The sequence below is a fragment of the Lytechinus variegatus genome, chromosome 3 (assembly GCF_018143015.1).
Source record: "Lytechinus variegatus isolate NC3 chromosome 3, Lvar_3.0, whole genome shotgun sequence".
NCBI classification, from domain to species: domain Eukaryota; kingdom Metazoa; phylum Echinodermata; class Echinoidea; order Temnopleuroida; family Toxopneustidae; genus Lytechinus; species Lytechinus variegatus.
Window position 1 is genome coordinate 16338947 of NC_054742.1, and position 19057 is coordinate 16358003.

A 19057-nucleotide genomic window follows, 5' to 3' on the forward strand; every position below is an offset into this window, starting at 1 on the left:
ATTATATTTGCACTTTACTTCATCAAAAAATCAAGTATTGATAATCAGTATGCTGCTTCCGGCCTATTGATAGTGAGACTGTACTTCACTGTTTTGCTTGTAAACCTGCAGATATAGATAGAACATACAAAAAGGGGTATAACATAATCAAAACTTTTCATTATGAAGTATACATATGAAAAGAATTTGAATGTAATCTCAAACTAATATGGTATTTTTAAAATCAAGGTAAATTTTCAACTATATAAATCAAAATATTGCTATATATCAAATATACTTTAAAAAATATATGTTATCTGATAACTGTCACTTCTAAGTGCATACAGGAACAAAGATTTGTTAATCAGTGCTTTTTCATCATAAGACAAGGATATAATGACCTCTGGCTTTTGACCTTGAACCCATGATCTCAAACTCTAAAACATGGATTATTTTTTAATCTTTGGCATTTGTCTTTAAAACCTGTAAATCTCATCAGATCATTATCACTTCTAAATGAATTACATGGGCACAGTTCAAAGTTTATTCCTGAACTGTGATCAAATATGACAGTAAAAAGCTATTTCAACTGACCTTTATGACCTTTGAATTCAGGACTCCAATATCTAATCCCCACCTTACTTGACCCAAATTTGATCCATCAAACTGTTCTTTATCATCAAATTTAGTTATCATAAGAACAACAAGTGGAATGCCTCTGGCCGTCTCACCTGCATCACGCAGTTCAATATAGCAGCAGTGCTGACTTTGAAAACTACTCTAACTCGCACAAGATGTTCAGTGACCTTTGACCTTGGTCATGTGACCTGAAATGCGCACAGGATGTTCAGTGATACTTGATTACTCTAATGTCCAAGTTTCATGAATCAGATCCATAAACTTTCAAAGTTATGATGGTAATTCAACAGATACCCCCAATTCGGCCAAAGTTCAATGACCCTACATGACCTTTGACCTTAATCATGAGACCTGAAACTTGCACAAAATGTTCAGTGATGCTTGGTTACTATTTTGTCCTAGTTTCATGAATCAGATCCATAAACTTTCAAAGTTATGATGGGAATTCAACAGATACCCCCAATTCGGCCAAAGTTCATTGACCCTAAATGACCTTTGACCTTGGTCATGTGACATAAAACTCATGCAGGATGTTCAGTGATACTTGATTAACCTTATAGTGTGGTACGGAATGTCACTGACACAGCTCCCGTGGGACTAGCGTGCCAAAATTGATTTTTTGATTGTTTTGGCTTCAATAGGGTCCCCTTAGACCAAAAACGATGGGGTTCAAATTTTTAGACCCCTCCTTCCCTTTGTGGGGGGTCCTTATTGGCGCCATATTGGCCTGTACAAAGCCCAATAGGATAATTCATTGTTTTCAACCTTATTTCTCACTTTTATTCGCCAATTTTATTTTTAAGTTGTCTGAGGTGTATGAGAATGAATATTTGATGATGTTGTGATGTCAATGTTTTTTAACTTTTACCATATGGGGCGGACGTTACGAAAAATGCCCCAAAATTGTAAAATATTACCCCCAAAATATTATTTTTACCTTTTTGGCACTAGAATTAGGACAAAAGGATTACAAAATGAAATGAATATGTCTTGTTATACATTCCAATAACATAGGAATACATCACATGTAATTTATATGATTATCCCTATGGGATGACACACCATACCGCACTATTACGTCCAAGTTTCATGAACTAGGTCCATATACTTTCTAAGTTATGACGTCATTTCAAAAACTTAACCTCAGGTTAAGATTTTGATGTTGATTCCTCCAACATGGTCTAAGTTCATTGACCCTAAATGACCTTTGACCTTGGTCATGTGACATGAAACTCTAAAAGGATGTTCAGTAATACTTGATTAACCTTATGGCCAAGTTTCATGAACTAGGTCCATATACTTTCTAAGTTATGATGTCATTTCAAAAACTTAACCTCAGGTTAAGATTTGATGTTGACGCCACCGCCGCCGCTGTCAGAAAAGCGGCGCCTATAGTCATCTTTATAAAATTAACTTTGCTTTGTAACAAAGGGATCATTACATGATCTGTTTTTTACCTTGAAAATTTGTTATCAAAGATAAGGGTATATATTCCAGGTTTCCTAGCTAAGAGTTCTCCTTGGACAGCATGTTGATGTGAGTTGCATTTACAAAGAGGTATCAACTCTTCTTGAGGTGAGGTAGTATCTGAAGAGTCTTGAAATACTACTGAGAAACCAATACTCTGAAAGATAATATAGAAGATACTTCATATTTCACTTAATGGTATATAGCTAGGAAGAAGATAATCAACCTAATACAATTCAAACAAGCTGTACTTGGTAAATACATTTAAGAAGCTTAAAAAATATTATTACATATTTTCAAGGATTCATGTTCAGTTAAGTTTACATTTTTGTTTTATTAAATCTTTTTGACATCAATTATTATAAATATGAAATCTTCAATTAGCATGTAACTATGTGACTGGACCTTTACGAAGAACAGAGCCATTATATCAATGGCTCTGAATAGAGTGATCCATCCGTAAATTTTTAGGTGCTTATATATTTATAATTAATCTTATATCTTGTGCAATATATTTTTGTTGTTATTTTTATACAGTAAATAAAACCAAACCAACATTTTAGAAAAACCCAAACACTAATATCACAGTTTTGCATGTATGTAGAATCATGGGCTAGCTATTTTTTAACAACCCCATAGAATTCAACTTATGATTACATTGATGCTAACCTTTGGGGATGAAACAAACTCCCAGCATAGCATGAGACCCACATCATTGATAGCTACAGGTAGATGATGCTTCTGATAAGCAGCTACAGTTACTTCTTCTCCAGTTAACCCTTCTCCTTCTAGCTCATCTGCACTCAGCAATTGACCATCAGTTCTATAATAATAACAGGGAAAGACATGTTTGAAAGGTCAAATCTATTTCCTTCTGTAAGATTACTTCCTTTATTCATTTTTCTTTCAAGAGAATTGTAATTAAACTGATGTTGCTCTATAATGTCTCCTTTCTCTATCTATCTACCTACGTAATACTTGCTCACTGAATTTATTTTTTATTTTTGTTTTTTTTTATTGAAATACAGAATAATGTGAGGAAAACTGGAAATGGTAGTATTTGTTACATACTTGAATATTTGGCATAAAAAAACATTTTCTTCCTTTTTTTAATCAATACATACATTATTGAGGGTTGAGAATTTAAATCCTACAACTGCATTCATTTCCTTCAGCAAGAAATTCATCCATTGTGTGCTGCACTCCATAAAGATAACGTAAATGGGGACCTAGCCAGAATTTATGCCTTAAAATGCCAAGTGCATAAAACAAGTTCTGCTAAAGGCAAAGTAATTATGCTGCATAACTGAAGATTATTGATAAAGTGATGGTTAGGCTCTATACAAGCAAGTATACTTGTTGTAATGATTGTCATTACACTGAAAAAAATCAAATATTATTTTCCATGCATTATCTTAAATGTGACTACAGGCCTGGAAATGTGATTATTAATTTGGAAACTATTTTGACCCTCTATCTCAACTATCAATCACAATTTATTGTACAAAGAGATAGAGGCATACCTGGTATTTTCATCAGGTTTGGAATCCCTCTCATTCTCCTCATTGTCTTTTTCATCTTGTCTAGCAGCAGATACTTCATCTTCACCAATTATATCAAAGTCAGGTTCTGATGCAGTATTCTCAGAGGTGAGGGTTGGAGAAGGTACCATGTCTTCTCGATTTAACCTATGTTTACTGAATTCAAAAACAAATGAGCAACAATAAAGCTGGCCTTGTCAAAAGGCACCACAGAAGATATGATGGAGGGAAGAGGTGATTTAACTATACAAATAGACACAAAAGAACTCAAAAAAAGGATTAAAAAAATGAAGGATTGGAGTTGACTGAAACTGCAAGTGTATCAGAATGCATAAACAAAAGAGTTTTTTTCTGTCATGAATTGGCGATTTAATCCTTTTATAGTTTATACTGTAGCTATGTTATTTATCATTATGCCTTGAAACCTTCTTGTAGACTAGTGAATTGCTTGTTCAAACTTTTTTTATCTTGTACAGCTGGTTAATCTTTATATACCAATAAATGAATAATAAAAATAATAAATCAATAAATAAATGGAGAAAACAGGTAGATAATAGTTGGATAGATAGAAGAAAGGTGATGGTGAAGGTGACAATAAGTTTAATAATTGATCAGATGGATCAGGAAATCAGAGGTTGTTAAAAAAACATTTGCTGGTATAAATGTTTGTTGACTGAAATCCCTATCCTCTGTAATTCTAATAACTTTCTGTTTTTCAATCATTTCTACAGAGAAGATGAGAAGGTTGAATACTTACGGATCACCTTGGGCTATTGCATCCATTCCCACAATCCTTAGTGATTCATCAACATCATCCATGGTGACAGGCTCACTGTTCACACTCTCTGACATCACATCTGACAATCCTTCATCACTAGCAACAGAGCTTGACCCACCCGGCATGTCTCTTGTACTCTGATTGGAAGGATGACCATCATCTAGGCTATCATCATGAGAGTTGGTTGATATGATAGATGTATTGACACTAGCAGCCTCCAGGGAATGCTGGTGACCTACGTAACACTGCTCACACACTCGGCTCTTCTTCCTGGTTTATAAAGTTCAATTCTACATTTTCATTTTTGAATTACAACATTCATTAGAAATTGAAATTAAAAAAAATTATAAAATAGGTGTATGAACATAACAAGTGGAATGCCTCTGGCGGTCTCACCTGCATCACGCGATTCAATATAGCAGCAGTGCTGACTTTGAAAACTACTATAACTCGCACAAGATGTTCAGTGATACTTGGTTACTCTTATTTCCACGTTTTATGAACTAGACCAATACACTTACAGAGATATGATGGTAATTCAACGAATACCCCCAACATGGCCAAAGTTCATTGACCTTACATGACCTTTGACCTTGATCATGTGACCTGAAACATTCAAAGGATGTTCAGTGATACTTCATAACTCTTATGTCCAAGTTTCACGAGTCAGATCCATAAACTTTCAAAGTTATGATGGTAATTCAACAGATACCCCCATTATGGCCAAAGTTCATTGACCTTTGACCTTGGTCATGTGACCTAAAATGCGCACAGGATGTTCAGTGATACTTGATAACTCTTATGTCTAAGTTTCATGAATCAGAACCTTTCAAGGTTATGATGGTAATTCAACAGATACTCCCAATTCGGCCAAAGTTCATTGACCCTAAATGACCTTTGACCTTGGTCATGTGACATTAAACTCATGCAGGATATTCAGTGATACTTGATTAACCTTATGTATAAGTTTCATGAACTAGGTCCATATATTTTATAAGTTATGATGACATTTCAAAAACTTAACCTCAGGTTAAGATTTGGTGTTGACGCCGTCGCCGCTGTCGGAAAAGCGGCGCCTATAGTCTCACTCTGCTATGCAGGTGAGACAAAACTACTGTAAATTGTAAAAGACAAAAATCAGAAGGAAAAAATGTAATTTATATGATACAACAAAAGGTGTACGAAAATGTTGATAGTTCAGGGACTAAAAATGACTTGTCTTTACAAATTTAATCTTATCAAGTGTCCTTTAAAGAGAAATGCCAGTAGTTGCAGTAAACACTGATTTCATGAGAAAGTCTGTAAAACCAGGCTTAAATGTCAGTATATCATCGAGGATAACTGAACTTTGTGAAATCTTGAAATCTACGCTGAAAAATGTTCACATTGAAGATCACCATCACAGATAGGCACAGGTGGGACAGTGTATTATTATTGCTGGGATAAAGACCCGACGGAAGTGACCAAATCCGCGCTTATTTTACTGATTTCTAAGCAATTACACAATTTCTTCCAGAATCCTTTGGTACATATTTTTTATTCATACAAACAGACACTTGGGTGGTCATTATATTAGATTCTGTAAAAAGTCATTTTGAGATCGTTACCAAAACAGGAATTTATCTTTAATGCATACTACTACGAGGTGCCGAATGTACCAATATTATATAGCACAATTATTTGTTATATAATCATTATTTATTAAATAATAACAATTATTTATATATAATTTACATTTTATTTGTAAATAATTACTATTATATAAAATAACATTTCTAATTATTTATATATGTTCCAAGTCATACTTCATTATTTGTAAATAATAATAGTTTGACATTCCATTATTTATATATAATAATTATTTGTTTTTCATTATTCATAAATAACATTTAGTTGTTTTTTATTATTTATAAATAATGAATATTTGTTATTCATTATTTATAAATAATGGTTATTTGTTTTCCATTATTAATAAATAATGGTTACTTGTTTTTCATTATCTAAAAATAATGAATATTTGTTTTTCATTATTTATAAATAATGATTATCTGTTTTTCATTATTTATAAATAATGGTTATTTGTTTTCCATTATTTTTATTTATTTTTCATTATTTATAAATAATGATTATTTGTTTTTTATTATTTATAAATAATGACACTACATACTCCATTATTTATAAATAATTGCAGTTCGTTTTTCCATTATTTATAAATAAGTTTGTCAAGTTTTCTATTATTTATAAATAATAGTTATTTATTAAACAATGCCAGTGCACATTTCTTTACTTATAAATAATTTGTGGAGTTTCCCCATTATTTATAAATAATGATTATTAGTTAAATAATGGAAATGTCTACCTCATTATTTATAAATAATTATTATTTAATGTTCGAGTTTTCCATTATTTATAAATAATGGAAAACTCGACTATAACATGCAAATGTGGGACCGCCCATGATATGAATATTCATGATGCGATTTCCTTTTTCGTGATTTTTCTTCACACATTTTTGTCCATTTCCTCTTCATAATGACATTTCTTGAAGCAATTTTCTAGGGATATGGTCTGATTGTAATATTCTTCATTTTCTATATAACTTCGTCTTCGTAGAAATATCAAAAAGTGTAATTTTATACGATTTTTCCTACAGTTTACAATCCCCATAGGCGCGCGTGTATTTCACCTTTTCCATCGTAGGGACAACCGGTGAATCGACGGAGTGCTCTTCATCGAAATACTACGTTGGTTGGTCCCCGGAACTGGCGGGCGGAATTTAGCCCGAATCCTCGATGGAAGTGGATCAAGTGCATATGAGCTGAGAGAGTGAAATATCAGTCTACGTGCATCAGGCCCTTCTACTTTTTTAGATTTTTTTTTTTTTTTTTTTGTTAAGTTAATTTTTCCTGGTGTAGAGATAAGTTTCAGTTCTAATAATGCACTTCAAATACATTTTGATTTCACTTTTAAAACTTCAAAAAGTGCCCAAATGACAAGCTTGGTCGCTTCGTTGTGTCGCTTTCAACTTGAGAACGTTTACGCGTCTGCTCCCCCCCCTTCCGAAAGAAATTCTGTGTGCGGCCATGCTCAAAAGAGCCTCAGTCTGGCACACTGACTTATATATACTTTCATTTTCATTATTTTTATCTCATTATCATCATGGCCTTACCAGAGTTTTTTCCAGGTGGGGTCAGGACGCGCGTAAACTTTCTAAAAAAAATCTTGAAAAAGCGAAGCGACCAAGCTTGTCATTTGAGCTTGGTCGCGTCGCTGTCTTGTTTTCAAGATTTTTTTTAGAAACTTTACGCGCGTCATGTCCCCCCCCCGGAAAAAATTCTGCGTAAGACCATGATGATATGTGAGATAAAAATAATGAAAATTAAAAGTATATATAAATCAATTTGCCAGGCTCTTTTGAGCATGGCCGTACACAGAATTTCTTTCGCTCTCACGCTTTCAACTTGAGAACGTTTACGCGTGTCTGCCCCCACCCCCCGAAAGAAATTCTGTGAACGGCCATGCTCAAAAGAGCATATGGCACATTGATTTATTTATACTTCATCGCCTTACACAGAATTTTTTTCCGGGGGGGGAGCAGGACATGCTTAAACTTTCTTTAAAAAATCTTGAAAGCGAGACAGCCATGCGACCAAGCCCAAATGACAAGATTGGTTGCTTCGCTCTCTCGCTTTCAACTTGAGAACGTTTACGCGGGTCTGCACCCACCCCCCGAAAGAAATTCTGTGAAGGGCCATGCTCAAAAGAGCATATGGCATATTGATTTATTTACACATTACACTTTTCATTTTCATTATTTTTATCACATTATCATCGTCGCCTTACGCAGAATTGTTTTTTGGGGGGGAGCAGGACGCGCGTAAACTTTCTTTCAACAATCTTGAAAGCAAGACAGCGACGCGACCAAGCTCAAATGACAAGCTTGGTCGCTTCGCTTTTTCAAGATTTTTTTTTGAGAAAGTTTATGCGCGTCCTGACCCCACCTGGAAAAAATTCTGGTAAGGCCATGATGATAATGAGATAAAAATAAGAAAATGAAAGTATATATAAGTCAATGTGCCAGGCTCTTTTGAGCATGGCCGTACACAAAATTTCTTTCGGAAGGGGGGGGGAGCAGACGCGCAAACGTTCTCAAGCGACACAGCGAAGCGACCAAGCTTGTCATTTGGGCACTTTTTGGAGTTTTAAAAGTGAAATATGAAGGCTTTCGTGCACACTTTTGGTGAATTTGTGATAATTGTCAATAGAAAGATAAGTTTTCAAAACTTTAGGGTCATCATGCCCCCATATTGTTGTTGCGAGCATTTTGGGGCCGGGGATGAAATCGCCCCAAACGCCTCAAACAGACACTCCAAAATGTATTTGAAGTGCATTATTAGAACTGAAACTTATCTCTACACCAGGAAAAATTAACTTAACAAAAAAAAAAAAAAATAATTTTAAAAAAGTAGAAGGGCCTGATGCACGTAGACTGATATTTCACTCTCTCAGCTCATATGCACTTGATCCACTTCCATCAAGCATTTGGGCTAAATTCCACCCGCCAGTTCCGGGGACTAACCAACATAGTATTTCGATGAAGAGCACTCCGTCGATTCACCGGTTGTCCCTACGATGGAAAAGGTGAAATACACGCGCGCCTATGGGGATTGTAAACTGTAGGAAAAATCGTATAAAATTACACTTTTTGATATTTCTACGAAGACGAAGTTATATAGAAAATGAAGAATATTACAATCAGACCATATTCCTAGAAAATTGCTTCAAGAAATGTCATTATGAAGAGGAAATGGACAAAAATGTGTGAAGAAAACTCTAGAAAAAGGAAATCGCATTATGAATATTCATATCATGGGCGGTCCCACATTTGCATGTTATAGTCGAGTTTTCCATTATTTATAAATAATGGAAAACTCGAACATTAAATAATGATTATTTATAAATAATGAGAATGATGGCGCTCTCGAAAAAATTATTTATAAATAATGAAGTAGACGTTTCCATTATTTAACAAATAATCATTATTTATAGATAATGGGGAAACTCCACAAATTATTTATACATAAAGAAATGTGCACTGGCATTGTTTAATAATTATCATTTATAAATAATAGAAAACTTGACAAACTTATTTATACATAATGGAAAAACAAATAATCATTATTTATAAATAATGGAATGTCAAACTATTATTATTTACAAATAATGAAGTATGACTTGAAATGTATATAAATAATTAGAAATGTTATTTTATATTATAGTAATTATTTATAAATAAAATGTGAATTATATATAAATAATTATTATTTAATAAATAATGATTATATAACAAATAATTGTGCTATATAATATTGGTACATTCGATGCCTCATATACTACTCAATTCATGAAATTTTTACATAACACATACAATAACTATTTTTTTTAGTTAGTTATTGGTACCAGCTTCTTAAAAGAGGCGGGCAATGATCTGCAATCTTTCATAACATTATTCTTCATTCTAAGTTACCAAATTGGATCAAACATCTTATTGTAAACTACAAATCACATATATGTATTTTTTAAATGAAATTATATTTAATACATATCTATACACAAGAAATGAAACAACCTATAGGTAAATTGTATCACAGTAGGAGGTTCTAAAATTAGTCACACAATTCAGTTGCACATGTACTGGGGTAAGACAAGAGAACATTTATAAAAACTTTCTTAGTTGATGACTATAGTGATTGCAAAGATTTAATATTGAAGACAAAATCTTACTTGCTATGGGAGGTCAGTACAAAGAAGTCTGTACATTTTGCACAAAATATTCTTCCACAAAGACGGCAGTGATGTTTCCTAACAGTCAGACTAAACTCACACATACAGGACATGCACTGAGTCACCTAATAAGAAACAGAAATTTTCATGAAATGCATGGATTTCAATTGAAAAGTATAACATTAGAATTAATATTCTACAAGAAATCTTACTTTCATAAGTTTAAAGTTTTTATTTTTCTCCTTCATCTAGTATTTTGAGGAGAGGAAAAAAAGAGAGAATACATGATACCAGGTATGCCCAGTGGATTAGTCTCCGGCCTCTGAAACTGAGATTTGTGAGTTTTGTTCCCCATCGTGGTATAATTTTCTTCAGCTAGAAATTGATCCACATTGTGCTGCACTCAACCCAGGTGAGGTAAATGTATATTGGTACCTGGCAGGAATTTCAAAAGCATTTCCTTGAAATGCTTGTGTACTGAAGGGCTTGCAACACTAAAACCACAGTAATAATATCCAAGATCCACTGAAAGTGTATAGAGACATTAAATGCTACATGATATGCTATAAACAAGAACTAGACATCATTATTACTATCATTACCTTCCAAGACCTCTATATGAATACTACCCATGCAAAAAATTATGGTCATGAAGATCAGAAAACAAATACTTTAGTTCAAATAAAATCATCATTAACATGCTTCCAACTTTTGATGCCTATTTCTTCATTATCAGACTCTCATCGTTAACCCTATCCAGACCAGGTGGGGAGGGGCCTCTGAACCCCCCCCCCCTTAACAATTCGCGCAATATTTTCGCCGTGCGAACTTTTTTTACCACGCCGCTCACTGACTTTTTACTTTTAAGTCTTGCGCAACTTTTGAGACCAGTTTTACATTACCCAGGTGTGCGGTTCCGAAATTACACAACATTATGTAAGTGCATGTCAGACCAAAAATTGCTCAAAAACGTGTACAAAGTCAATGCAGATTGTGTTTTCAACCAAAAATCATAAATGTATGATTATTTTTAGCTTTGCCAGTCTAAATTTATTTATTAATGCTGTTTCTGATCTCAGAAGAATCCCAAATAAATTTCATTGAAAAACAAGGAAATACATAAGGAATTGCAAAAACACAATATACATAAGTAATTGATCTGATATCGCAATTTTTTTCCTGTACACTTGCTAAGAACAACACAAAGAGTTTTTATAAAAAAATTAGAACAGTTGGAGCTTTATTTAGGGAGTTTGAGGGAAAAGTATGATTTTGCATACTAATTACACATAAATTAGCATAATCACCTAACAATTTGCATGAAAAGTTTTATATGTTTTTGCATGCACAACAATGAAATCTAACTGTTATTGTTGTTATGAAAGTGAAAGTGTATTTTTAAAAAGGATATTTCTTAATGATTGAGTAAAAACATTTTTTGATGCTTACCACCAAAAGATTTTAGTTTATAAAGCAGTCATTTATGATTAAATCTTAGATGTTACTGTCTAACCTGTTTATCGTCTAGCCATCTTTCAGATGCTTTCATTTTTCTATGGTACTCCAATTTCTCTGTCCTTTTCCACAAAGTGTCCTTTTCCCTGAAAACACAAACATATTTACACATATTACTATATTCTATCAATCAATAATTCACTTACAGTTTTAAGCCATACATGTATTTCAACTTGGAATATAGTCCCTGAAAATATAATAGACAAGCAATGTTCAGCAAATATTTTATTTTTCTATTGACCATCTGAACAAAGTAATAGAGACTGATGTTAGCCAAGGCTCGACATTAGCAGTGGCCCGGTGGCCCAGGGCCACCAAAAATTCATCTCGGGCAACCATTATTGAAAAAATGTTAAGTTTTGGTGGCCCGAATCGGGCAACCAATAATTTTCAAAGTAGCGCAATTTTTCTCCCGATTTTGCATGCATTTATCAACTTTCTACAGTTCAAAATGCAAGCCAATTCGTCATGCGCCTTTTTTGTTAATCTACACACAAATACACACACACAAAGATTGCATAGTCATGACAGTATGTAGGCCTACCGCTAGAATACAGTAACTATTATTCAGCCGGCCGCGCGGCTGTCCAGCTGAGCTTGGCATGCATGAAACCACTGCAGCTAGCTGTGCGCTAGCAGACTATTCAGACTCGGGAGCTGCGATACGAAATGTTACTGCTAAGAAATCTTCCCCAGAACTTTGAAAATCTACGTCAAAGTCACATTTTACACCAATGAAATGCCCTTCTACAGTCCATATTACTGAAACCTGATTATTTGCAAGCATTAAAAGGAGGAATTATGACCTCTCTTTTGACTCAAAAAGACCGATTTCCAAATGCATTAATGCATTAATGCACATAAAATACATAGGTGAGTACATCACAGTCACACATGTGCATTTGTATGTATGTTGATATTTGGTTTATTTCGAAGCTGTGTCTCTTCTAATAAAAAATAAATAGACAGCTACTTTCTTTCTTGTTTATAAATGACTTCTTAAACCACTTTTAAGGAAGTAAATACTTTGGGAAGGCATTTCATTGATATGAAATGGGAATTTTTCCATCATTTTGTCAAATATAGGGAAGGAATTTTCTCACTGTTTTTTCCATATAACTTTTGCCGTTTTCAGTTTTCTTATTTTTTTTTTCATTTTTTTTACAGTGATTAAACCATTTGACCCCTTCCCATTGAATATGCCCGATTAAAAACATGTTTCTACTGAATAATGATAATAATAATTTTCCCCATTTTTAAAAATAATTTTGTCTTATTCATTTTTCTTACATTTTCTTTTTTTTTCTCAATTTTTGTTTTCCTGTTCTTTGTTTTTTCTTTCTTCATTTTTTCTTTTGTTTTATTTCACTTATTCATTTTACATTTTTTGTTTTCTTTTTTCAATATACTAAATTATTCTAAAAATTATTTTTGTTTATTTCCCCCTTTTATACATTGTTCTCATTCTGCAGCATATTTTTCTGTGATTTTCTCCTGCTATAATATGCTGGAAAAGAGAAAATAAACTGGATTTGGGGCCTGCATAATCTAAGTTTTACGATCAAAAAGGAAGAAAGGAAAAATCATTGTTTTGTAAATCTATCAGAGTTTGCTAATATGCACTATTTATTTACTTAACCATTATGAGTGTGTGCCTATATGGAGATTAAAAGTCCACACAACCTGGGAACGATACAATTCTTTTCTCTTTCAATCATTTCATATTTACGATGATAGAACAATTTATATATTACCACAAAATAAGCAAAGTAAAATAACAGCAAGCACGATTTACATACAAGATGTACAAAGAATAGTAGTAATGACTGCAGAATATTTCAGAAGTTTCATTTTTAATTAATGTTTTTCTTTATATTTTTCGGGCCACCAAACTTTACTAATGGGCCACCAAAAAAATTATTTGAAGGTTTTGGTGGCCCGAACGGGCCACCACCAAAAAAAGTTAATGTGGAGCCTTGTGTTAGCACACAAAAAATGGAAAAATAGATAAACTAAAGTACAACCACAATCAAACAGTAAGTGTAAATATGATGTATTCAAAGATTCAGGTTAACAAATTTAAAATGAATTAAACAATAAGATGTCTAAAGTGTTTGAAGATAATACATACTTGATGAGTTTCACAAGCTGTTTCTTTAATTGTTCATTGTCATCTTCAGCCAAAGCAAGTTCTTTTTCTAGACTGGTCACTCGGTTTCCGCTTTCATTCCGTAGTTCCGTCACCTCTGACTGAAACAAAACATTCAAATGTTTTCCTATATGAAACTCTCATGCCATTAATATAATTAATTTCTTGTCAATATCATGAATGAACAATGAGTTTGGCTTAAGATTTTAAGTGCTGTAAATAAACACAAAGTGGATAGTGCTAAGCAAAAAGTGACCCCAAAACCTGACAAAGACAAGGTGACTAAGCCCGTAGATTGAGCGTGTACCAGGGGCATTGACCAAGAACAAAGATTTTTCAGAGAAATAAAATGCGTCTTTTCAAAGAAAGCAGGTGGAAAGAGAGATTTAAGAAAGGTTTCTACTCTAGGCTTGGATCAAAGAGTTCATGATGTTGAGAGCAAGGATGGTGATGTACAATTGCAGGCTAAACTTTCTGAATAGGATATGATTTGATTTAGATGCAGTTTGTCATCTTAATACATGTCTCAGTAGCCTTTATAGTAAAGGCAAATACAGTTGGTCAGTGTTCATGTGAAACCCACGGTGTGAAAATAGCAAAGCTCAAGCTTTACAGGAACTCATTGATAACATGGAAAATAACAGTGTTTCCGGACCTGTATTCAGCATGTCTGATATGAAAGTAAACCATTGACAAACAGCTTGGATCTCTTTATCCTCACAGTCAAAGTCATACAACATGATTATGGCAGGATATAATGAGCTTTGTCCCTGACATCAAAGCAATTTAACAGTCATTTGGTTTCTGGGATTGGATGTGATGAAAATCTCACCCAAGTAATTCATGAGATGAAGGACATTACCTCAGCAGATGTTGCAATTAAGGCACAGGCATTAGGGACCTTACAGAGGAATATAATACAGAAGAAGAAACTGTTTTCAGGCTCGTTTAATTCCACACCTAAAGCTGATTCCCTTAATCCCTTGTTGAAATCCTTCTTTCACATGCTGTTGGATGGCCCTTGTATTGCTGCTGCCACATATTCTGCCTCTTCAGAGAAAATGCTATAATCACTGGTCTGAACCATCATGTGCATTCTTCCAATCTGCAGAGGAAGCCATGCCATCCCCATGACCATGAAACTCCATTTTTTAGCTCTCTCACTTGCAATGAAGGTGTATATGAAAACCAGCAAGGAGAGTTTAGTGGATACCCTTGCAGAACAGGGTATATCATCGCCCCTAACCAGCTTTTAAGTACTGAGATTGCTAACTCAATAATAACCCATTGGGAGGAGGAAGGTGTGGTTGTTCTGGTTCAAACCACCAAAAAAGAGTATTCACAACTGGAGGAGTTGATAACATTGATTACAACTCCTCATCTATAACTGCCTCTCCTCAGTCTGTTGTCCATGGGACAAGCATCAGCATCTTGCAGCACTTTTCATCGAATCAAGTGGAGGAAGACAACAAAGATATATTGAATGATATATATACATGTATAGTACAAATGGGTCAAAAGACTGTGAAACCACTTCCTGTGTCGTAGACAACTATGGAAGATGTTTTTTTCTCTCTCTTCAGATAAAATTGCTCATGTTCCATTATTACAACATACTAAAAGTCAGGCAGGCCTGAGTTCCTCAAGATCTGTGCCACAGGTCCTTTAAAGTGGCTATGAGTGTTAAATCACGTAATCTATCATCTAGAAAGGCAGTTGACAATGAAAGACTGGATTTCTTTGGCTGCCAACAAAGCCGTAAAGTCAGAATTACCCTCTTTCATTTCAAAGTCTCATATGCTTCCACCATTCACGGAGTCAGCAAACTGTGTAATAACAATGCTTCAATGTACGAAGATCATCAAGCATGCTACAGAGTACCACTATCTGGGACAGACACCTATCATGGTAGCCGATCAAGCACATTACACACTGGCTAAGCATAAAGGGATGATTTTCATTTTGGGGCTAATTAACATAATTTTTGCCAATAAGCACTTTACAGTGTCTATTTGGATATAAATATCCCAACAGGCTCATGGAATATATCTACCATGTGGCCAAATAGTACTTAAAAATGCAAAATTTACTTTTCTTTTGCAGTTAACAAGTCTGCTACCATCACAGTACACTTTTCAATTTAATGCAACATAATTGATAATGAATTAAAGTCACCAACCTTAAAAGATACAGAAATACATATTATGATGACTTTTACATGTACATGTAGCAGTTATTCATGTATCATTATCAATATTTGTATATCACTTATTTGTTAATTGTTTACTCCTTAAATTGTCAGGAAAGAGAATACAATTATTCCATTTTAGAAAATGCACTGATAATTATCAAGAAATACTACATACCTGTAATGAAACACTTTTTCTTTTTTCTTCTTCAAGACATCTTGATAACTGTATCAGAGAATTGCACAACAGAGAGGAGACATTAGACAAGCAATAAAAACAACAGACAGTGAAGACAGTGAGAGAGATTAAAAAAGACACAAATCCACACACTTAAATCCCCATATGTTCATTGACAATTAAAAGGGACAAAACCTGGGAAAGGTTGTCAAAGCAAGGTAAATGCAAATAAGCATCCATGTTTTCAAACGGACCTATATAATTGTTTTTTCCTGATAAAATATTTAAACAGCCTCCACTGTGAAAATGTTGAATTTCTTCCTACATATGATGTGTTTGAAAATTGCTTAGGAACTATCTTCAAAGCATTATCCTACCATATTGGAAGAGCATTCTGATTTACAATTCAATAGTGTGCAGGGTAGGCTGACTTAAAGGTAAAAAGTAAAGAAAATGTGATTCAAGATTTTACAATGTATATTGCACATACATTGCAATCTATAATGTTAGTCTAAGATTTGCGACCTTCTCCCTCTTCTTAAATCCCTCCTAAACAGAAGTAGTTTCAAATGATGTCACAGGGGAGGACGTAGCAATGAGTGGTAATCATCCTCCAACAATTTACACAACTAATTTGTACAATTTTCAAATAAAGACCTTTATGACCTTTAACCTTGAGACCACCAAATCTACTTGGATCATCCACATTTACATATACATACAAGTCATGTTTGAAATTGATCCTTCCCAAGGTGCTTTAATTCTTGTCAGAAAGTTATTTTCAAGTATATCGTGACTATTGCGACCTTTGATCAACCACTTCATGATGTGGAAATCTAATCAGGTCATTGTCCTTCCAATATGGATGCATGAACAAATATTGGAGAAGATCCCTCGATTGGTATTCATTTATCACAAAAAACAAGGTATTTCAGTGTACAGAATGACCTGTGACCTTTGACCTCATGACCCCAAAATCTAATCAGATAATCATCACTTCCATATTATCATACATGAGCCATATTTCAAGTTGAACTATCAAACGGCTCTTTAGTTATTGCAAATATGAGACACTTTCGGTATTATAAAGCCTTCTGTCACCTACAGTATAGGCATACTTGTCCAAGTCTGAAGTTGTCCGTTGATCTGTCAAATGGTTCATTAAATATCGAGATACAAAAAATGGTGTGGACAATCTGAAAACACAATGCCTCTGGTAACCACATATGTTGGACGGAGGTGTAAATGAATTTACATCATCAACAATTTACCTTTTTAAGACCCACATATTATTAAATGTAAGTGATTTATTAACATCTGCAAAAGAGGGTAGTCTGATGCCTAACAGGTGAACTTATGTTTTGTAAAATAAATAAATAAATTATCTCCCCTTTAACCCACCCTGCCCCCCCCCCCAAAAAAAAAGGACAGTAGAAGAGAGAAAGGAAAGATTTGGTGCAATATACTGATTAATTTCTTTTTCCAGAATATATGAAAAAGTTATTTTTCTTATTTATTGTGAATGAATTAAATGAAAAGGTGTTTGTTATATCGATGAAACAAAATAACTACATTGCAACATTGCATGATATAAACATAAATTTATATGTAGCTTTAGGAAGTTGAAACTCATGACATAAGGATATTATAGTTGTTAGCTTGTTAAAACAGAAACATATGACAAGCATGAAAACAATACAGTGTGGCACATTTAGAATCATGTTACAAAAAATTGAATTCTATGAGAGAACACAAAACATTGCTACATGATAACTAGGACCAAAATAAATTGAAACTGCAAATGTGATTTTGCCAAATGATTAGTAGCTGTCGGCACAAGAACACAAAATTGTTATATATTAGGGGTGGTGCAACTAACAAATTACCTCTTCAACACTGGCTTCATGTATGGTGATCTGCTGCTCTTGCCTTGCAATTTCATTTTCCTGTTCTGAGAGCTGATTGGTCAAGCAATAGAGCAGGGATAGAAGGCAATATTTGATTGGATGATTGGTGGGTAAGGGGTGCGACATGTAATGAATAATCATTATATGAAAGGCTAAGAACAATTCATACCAAGAACAAGGAAATCTCTACATGCAAATGATGGAAAATAAGTCACTTTCTGTACATTGTATCTTTTCCAACATTTATTCAATTAAAAATATCTCACAATCTCATTTGCTAGGGTTTATCATTAAATGTATTTTGTTGAATAAAATACAGTAATACAAGTTTGAAGCTAAGTGGGTGCTGAGAGAAGATTGTTTGTGCAGCTACATAAAGGGAGGTAACACTTTACAGCCAATGATTAAAAAGTTAATAAAGCACACAGCTTCTTGACAAAGCGATATTATTTTGATAACACAGCCAATGGTTAAACTACTGTTACTTTGTTTCAAATCTCTATCAATTTTATGTGCGGTATAGTATTTGAAAATTTAACATCAGGGCATGTCTTTCAACAAATTACAATAGATTCAAATCCAACTCATTTATGATTGATCTTAATTCCAATTTCATAGCTACACAATTTAAGATCAATGTCAGTTTGATTTGGAGAAATATTTTACAACTCTTTACAAGATGGGTCCCTGTACTATTTTTCCAAAGGTAATGGGTATGTTTAACAAACAAAAAAATAATGTCAAATGGTTCACATACCCACAATGTATAAAAAAAACATTTAGTTTGTGCAATACAAAATCACCAAATCATGACATGCTAATAAGGTTGTCACACCTGAATATTTAACCAGCGAAAGCGAACATACATGTACATAAGCCATGGAAAGCAATTTCCTTAATCTTATCTCTTCACACCAGTAAATGCATTTCAT

At 33.8% G+C, this 19057-nt stretch overlaps 1 protein-coding gene across 2 annotated transcripts in view; it reads right to left on the bottom strand.

Moving 5' to 3' along the window:
- LOC121410344 (FYVE and coiled-coil domain-containing protein 1-like) overlaps positions 1-19057 on the bottom strand; it is a 64405-nt gene continuing 45348 nt past the window's right edge. The window contains exons 12-21 of one of the 2 annotated variants that reach the window (XM_041602365.1): positions 18105-18176; positions 16219-16266; positions 13835-13953; positions 11702-11789; positions 10189-10313; positions 4384-4674; positions 3609-3782; positions 2755-2908; positions 2076-2242; positions 1-105 (exon numbers count right to left, since the gene is read on the bottom strand). In XM_041602365.1, coding sequence (XP_041458299.1) covers positions 45-105; positions 2076-2242; positions 2755-2908; positions 3609-3782; positions 4384-4674; positions 10189-10313; positions 11702-11789; positions 13835-13953; positions 16219-16266; positions 18105-18176 — 1299 coding nt within the window. In that variant the 3' untranslated portion in view covers positions 1-44. The remainder of the gene's footprint in view (positions 106-2075; positions 2243-2754; positions 2909-3608; positions 3783-4383; positions 4675-10188; positions 10314-11701; positions 11790-13834; positions 13954-16218; positions 16267-18104; positions 18177-19057) is intronic. The other variant, XM_041602366.1, reaches the window with a different exon arrangement.